At 33.8% G+C, this 6,300-nt stretch overlaps 1 protein-coding gene and 1 long non-coding RNA gene across 2 annotated transcripts; both read left to right on the plus strand.

Annotated features, from left to right (window-relative positions):
- On the plus strand, window positions 998-2,352 carry LOC107627766 (DEAD-box ATP-dependent RNA helicase 36-like). The gene is given in 3 exon segments (XM_016330591.2): window positions 998-1,542; window positions 2,018-2,144; window positions 2,147-2,352. Coding segments are annotated over 3 exon segments (735 nt in total). The 5' UTR covers window positions 998-1,140.
- LOC110268059 lies at window positions 3,583-5,472 on the plus strand. Its single transcript, XR_002356097.1, has 2 exons — window positions 3,583-3,784; window positions 5,320-5,472. It is a non-coding gene; the product is annotated as an uncharacterized LOC110268059 (long non-coding RNA).

Here is a 6,300-nt window from a genome sequence, read left to right on the forward strand (position 1 = left end):
GAAATATAAACTAAAATCCACCGAATATAAATCTAAGAGAAGAAAAAACTAGGACAAAATATTGGAAAAAGATTATTAATCATGAATCAGGCCACCAATTAGTTACGATCCATGGCTAATCCATGGCTAAGGTTAATTTTTTATAATAAATATATAATCATTCGTATCCTTTCTCTTTTTTATTTAAATTTTTAAAAGTAAAAATATAAAATTTATTTTTATTATTCAAAAAAAAATTAATACAAAACGAATAAAAAAATCTAAGAAAAATTTAATTTGTTAAAAAACATGATAGATATATAATTATTTAGGGCAATTCACCTAAATAAATTGTTTCACTTTTAAAATTATGCAAATGCATTGTTTTCAAAATGAAGACGCAAATGCATTGTTTTACATATCTATGGAAACCGCTACTAGCAGTAGCGGTTTACACAGACACAGAATCCGCTGCTGCCAGCCGCGGATTACACTACAAGAAAAACACCCATTCAGCCACACTTTTTTTAAGCTACATTTGAAAAGCGTAGCCTATTCTATAAGAGAATAGGAAACACAATTATGGCATCATTTAAAAAGTGTAGCCTTAGATACAATAAAAGTCACTTCTAAAGCATAGCCTTATGTTAATATCTATGGGTACACTTTTCATAACAAAAGGAGCGCTTTTGAAGAGTAACATATTTGTTATGATTTGGGTGCGCTTTAAAAGCGTTGCCTAATGTAAAAACGCCAAATAGCCATATGACACTTAGTGGAATTTTATTTTGTTTCCTTTTCATCATCGAAGCTTTGCACTCTCTGTCTCTCTCATTCGGTCATTCTTTCTCACCTACCAAAGCACCAAATAACAAAACCCCAGCCGCTTCTCCAATCTCCCCGTCGTTGTGCTCTTCGTCGTCGTGCGCCACTGTCACCGTCTCACTTGTCTGCTCGTCTCCCTTAGTTGCGCTTCTGCTGCCATCCGTCCATCTTCGCAGCTCTCCCTTAGCTTGAAAGGATGTGAAAACCCTAGCCTCCATTGCGCCGCCATCAATCTCACCGTCGCCGCTTGTCGCGCTCAAGATCGGCACCAGGTTCGTCGTGATCGTTCGCAATCCTCATGGTTCGTCGTTCTCGAGGGCCCTCGATCATTCGCCAATGTTTGCTCTCTTGTCCTGTTTGAAGCGTCCCTGGCGTGTTCAATCTCGCTGCATCCCGCGAGTGCTGGAGGGCCGCCACGTGCTCGGCATCGATGAAACTGGAAGCGGCAAGACCGCCGCTCTCGCCCTCCCGATCCTCCACCGCCTGTCGGAGCACCTGTTCGGTGTGTTCGCGTTGGTGGTGACGCCCACTAGGGAACTGGCGTTCCAGCTACCAGAGCAGTTCCGCGCCCTCGGTTCCTGCCTCCACCTCCGCATTGCAGTGGTTGTCGGCGGCATGGACATGCTTCAGCAAACCAAGGAGCTTGCTGCCAGGCCCCACGTCGTTATTGCCACGCCGGGGAAGATCAAGGCCTTGCTCGAGAATCCTGATATTCCTCTAGTTTTTGCTAGAACTAAGGTAATAACTAGGTTCTACTCTTTCGTGTTTGTATAGTCTAAAAATATGTGATTGTTCACAATGTCTAACGATAATTTCTCAAACTATGAGTACTGTTTGTGAGGAGTGACTTGCTTAAAAAAATGTTTAATTTGAAGAATTCAATTGCAATTTTTAAATTATAGGAGGGTTTAAAAGTCAGAAAATTTCTAGGAAGCAACTTTCAGTGGATTTATTTTAATCTATGTATTAATGATCGTGATGTTTTTTTGTTTTGTTAATGGATAATGAGGTTTTGGTGTTGATGTTGTTGTGGTTCTAGTTTACTGTTAATGATGCTGTGATTTTCAATGGAGGTATGGAGGGCTTGTAGTGTAGAACTGTGTCCCAGAAGCTTGGAAGGTAGGACATAGGTTATATATGTGTATATATATATGGAACTACATTGTGTATATCTAAATGTTATGCATCTCTTTACCTTCATATTTATATGCAGTTCCTTGTCCTGGATGAAGTAGATCGAGTTCTTGATGTCAGTTTTCAGGAGGAATTGAAATTTATCTTTAAGTGCTTACCAGAAAATCGGCAAAATCTGTTCTTTTCTGCAACAACCACAAGTAATCTGCAAAGTTGTCTGAGCGTTACCAGGATAGACTGTATGTCTACGAGGCATATGAAGGCCTGAAAACTGTAGAAACACTTAAGCAACAGGCTATGTTCATCCCTAAAAAGGTCAAGGAGGTATATTTGATGCATATTTTATCAAAAATGGAAGATATGGACATCCAATCTACCATTGTATTTATCTCTACATGCAGGTATCTCTCTTAATAACATTAGTGAACTTTCTCTCTTATGATGGATTTTGGTTTTGAATTTGATCCATTGATTGTGACTGTCATAATTTGGGTTTTCGGAAGAAGGGTTTCTGTGGAGGTTCTTTAGTGTTCAAATTTCTCAACTTTAACATAAAGTTTTTCTCTTTTTTCGTGTTTCTTTTTTCCTGTGAGATGGAGAGGGAGGAGCTGAATTTGAACAAAGAGAGTAATAACAACGGTGTTGGAGGTAATAACAGTAAGAGTGGCGGTGATGGCTTCATTGACAGAAGCAAGGTTAGGATTTTGTTGTGTGATAACGATTCCAAGAGTTCCGAAGAGGTTTTTACTCTTCTAATTCGATGCTCTTATCAAGGTATGAATTATGTGTTTTTCTTCCTTTTCTATGTATGGAGTGAATTGTTTGTATCTGCTTTGTGATTACTAGAACTTGGTTTGCTCATGTTATTGTTCTTAGATTCTATTTTATTTGCTAGAGAGGTGTTTTTGTAGATCCTTACATGCTTACAAACTTGACTTTTATGGGGTTTAGATGAGAGATAATTAACTCTGATTTTGTAGGTTGGCAACAACATGAGGGGACAATTACAGTTGTTACTTTAGATGCAAACTTAGATTCTGATCTCATTATTATTGAGTTACTTCTATGGTTCTAAGTAACAATATCTATTCAACTTCAAAAGTTGTCATGCTTTTGTTCTTATATTTGGGTTCCATTTGATGCCAAGAGGAGTTTCAGCTGCCATAAGATGCACATAATCAAACCTCTATGAGGGAGTTGCTTGTTGCAACTGTTATAAACATGACATACAGTGTAGATTTTCCTTGGGTGATTTTGGTTTTGACTTTTGAGGTCCAAATTTATCTTTAAGACTCAGATCTCAAATGTATTGAAGTGTGCAAGACATATGATTAAGTTTTCACTAACTAAAAAGGATTGAAAAAATAAAATCATTGCATATTAAGAGTGTTATCTTGTTAATTAATGTAGTTTAATTACTGTTAATTTAATTCGTTGTCTTTGATTTTCATGAATAGCAAGTCGTGCAATTTAGTTGAAGAGTCATTCTTTACTACATGAAAAAGTGATAAGGGTCATGTGGTCTCGTCGTGATCCTGATGTGAGGAAAAGTGGCAGAGGGAATGTTTTTGTTAAGGTATATGTCTATTTGTTTGCAGCTTTGATACACCATACTTAATCATATGTCATGATCCATATCATTTCTAAAGTGAATTCTTTTGTTTTTCTTGTACTGTGGCAGAACTTAGCTAAATCCATAGATAATGTGGGATTACATGATTTATTTCAAAAGTTTGGAAATATCTTGTCCAGCTTTGGGAATTGCTTTGGTGCTTCAAATTGGTTTAGAGGGAGTGATGATAGTGATACTGCTGAGAAGCCACGGGAACGAGGTAATAGAATTGAGGTTGCGACTAATTGAATGATGTTGTATTTGATTTATTGAATGATGATGATGCTGAAAATTCTGTTTGTTAGAGTGCAGAATTTGTTGAAAGGCTAAAAGCCAATTTTCATGATTGAATTAATTGATGATACATGCTAATGATTATTTGAGATGATGCTGGTCTATTTGGTATATATGATGCAGTAAATTGACGATAATATATGTGAATTGTTTGAGTGATTTAATTTGTGGCTGGATTGCTATATTGAGTAATGCAAAAATTGTTGATTTTATATGAGTATGCTTAAATATGAAAAGTGACGAAAAAATGGTGACTTATTAATCCTGAGCACTTGGGACTGATTTAATCTTTCCAACAAGTTACAATAGGTAAAAGAAAGTTAGAATGCAATGTTAGAGTGAGTGAAAAGTTAGGAATCAATTTTTGACCTCTCAAAACCTAAGGTTACATGTTGCAGAATTATGCAGTTTCGGGCAGCAATTTGTGAATAAAACTGGGAGAAATCTAGCCACTCAAAATGAGTGAAATTATTTTTCTATGAAACCTTAAGATGTCTAGATTATTCCTCTAAAATTTTAGAATTTTAGATGTGTGGTTTGGGAGATATAATTTTTAGAAAATGGTCATTTTCTGCAGAAATAATGTTGTACGAATTCTGGAACAGCAACTTCAAAACCACATATCTCAATACTCTGAAACTCTTTGGAGGTAAAACTAAAGAAGAATGAAATATTAGGATGTATAGTATTTTATGTTCAAATTTCAGGACAATTCAAATTTTATAGAGAAAGTTGTGTCTTCTGGAAACAGGACTGTTCACTGATGCGACAGCACCCTTTTCTTAAAACAAAACTATATTTCGAGAGGCATAATTTTTTTTAGAGAAGTGAAAATGCTCTGGGACTTGAACTGGGTGAAAGATGGGTAAGTCTGGTTCAACCACACCAAACTTTAGGAGAATCCAACCAAAGATGGATTTTATATGATTTTTCTAAGTGGTTACTGCTTGCTGTTTTTCTGAAGTGTACTAAATCAGTAGTCGGTTTTTAAAAAATCATATAAAATTAAATTCTTAGAACGCAGTTGCAAAACTAAAACCAAAGTACACTTTAAGATTCCTATTTAAAATAAATAATAATATATTAGGATTTCTTTTGCCTCCTTTTTTTATATGTATAATATATTAGGTATATGTATAATATGTTATACCTCTTATATTTGCATATGGTTAAGTTAATTGCTATGGCTGAAAATTATATGTTATTGGCTTTATTGAAACTTTAATACTTGAAGTTGTATTGTTATAGCTGAAAATTGTTTGTGCAATTCTGGTTGTTGTAATTCTAGTTTTGTGCTAACTGAAGCAGCACCAAAAATTGTGCTAACTTTATTTTTTAAGTTGACATAGTTTTGATAATTTATACAACTATTTTCAGTTTGGTTTCTAATTATTTTCAGTTTGATTTTTTAATTTTTATAATTGCGAATATTATTATAAATATTTTTCTAATTACTTTTCTATATAATTATGCAGGATAATATTGAGGATGACAATGAAGATTAAGCTGTTTATCATTGTGGTTTATGGGTTAAGATGGAGTAATGTTGAGAATGGATACATGTATGGTAGACTAATTACTTTTATTAGAAGATACTTATATAGAATATAATATTTTAGTTTTTCGTAGAGTATTAGTAGTAAATTCTAAGTAGTCTCATGCCTATTTTGATATGGCTATGTTTAATTTAGTGTGAGATGTATGAATATTAGTACTTTTGGATCATTATAAATATATTTTATTTACAGATAATTTTTATTATTTAAAGAAATTATTTAGTATAATTATGTATTTATTTTTATTTTATAATATTTAACTCATTTAATTAAAAATACAGAATTATATATGTAATCATATTACTAAATATTATGCACAAAAAATTATTAGAATATATATATATATATATAGAAAATAAAAAAAAATGAGGAACATAAGGCTACACTTATATAGAGTAGCTATGGTTATACAGAAAATTAAAAAAAATGAGGGACTTAAGGCTACACTTATATATAGTAGCTATGGTATACAATGTGGCTATACTTTACAAGTGATGCAGTAGCACTGAAAAGCGTAGCCTATTCTGGTAAAAATGGAAACTGAAAAGCATAGCCTTTGGTCCTGGATAGCATCACATGAAAAGCGCACCCTATTCCCAAACGCCAAAAGCGTAGCCTTTAGTGCAGAAAAGCGTAGCCTTTGAGAATAGGCAACGTAATCGCAGTTGGCAGTAGCGGAATCTGTGTTTGTATAAACCGCTACTGCTAGTAGCAGTTTCCATAGATATGTAAAACAATGCATTTGCGTCTTCGTTTTAGAAACAATGTATTTTCGTAATTTTAAAGGTGAAACAATTTATTTAAATGAATTGTCCAATTATTTATATACTCCTTTTTATCAGTTTAAATAATTAAAAAAAATAATTTTACAATAATATTATTTTAATGTATTTTATACAG

The sequence above is a fragment of the Arachis ipaensis genome, chromosome B02 (assembly GCF_000816755.2).
Source record: "Arachis ipaensis cultivar K30076 chromosome B02, Araip1.1, whole genome shotgun sequence".
NCBI classification, from domain to species: domain Eukaryota; kingdom Viridiplantae; phylum Streptophyta; class Magnoliopsida; order Fabales; family Fabaceae; genus Arachis; species Arachis ipaensis.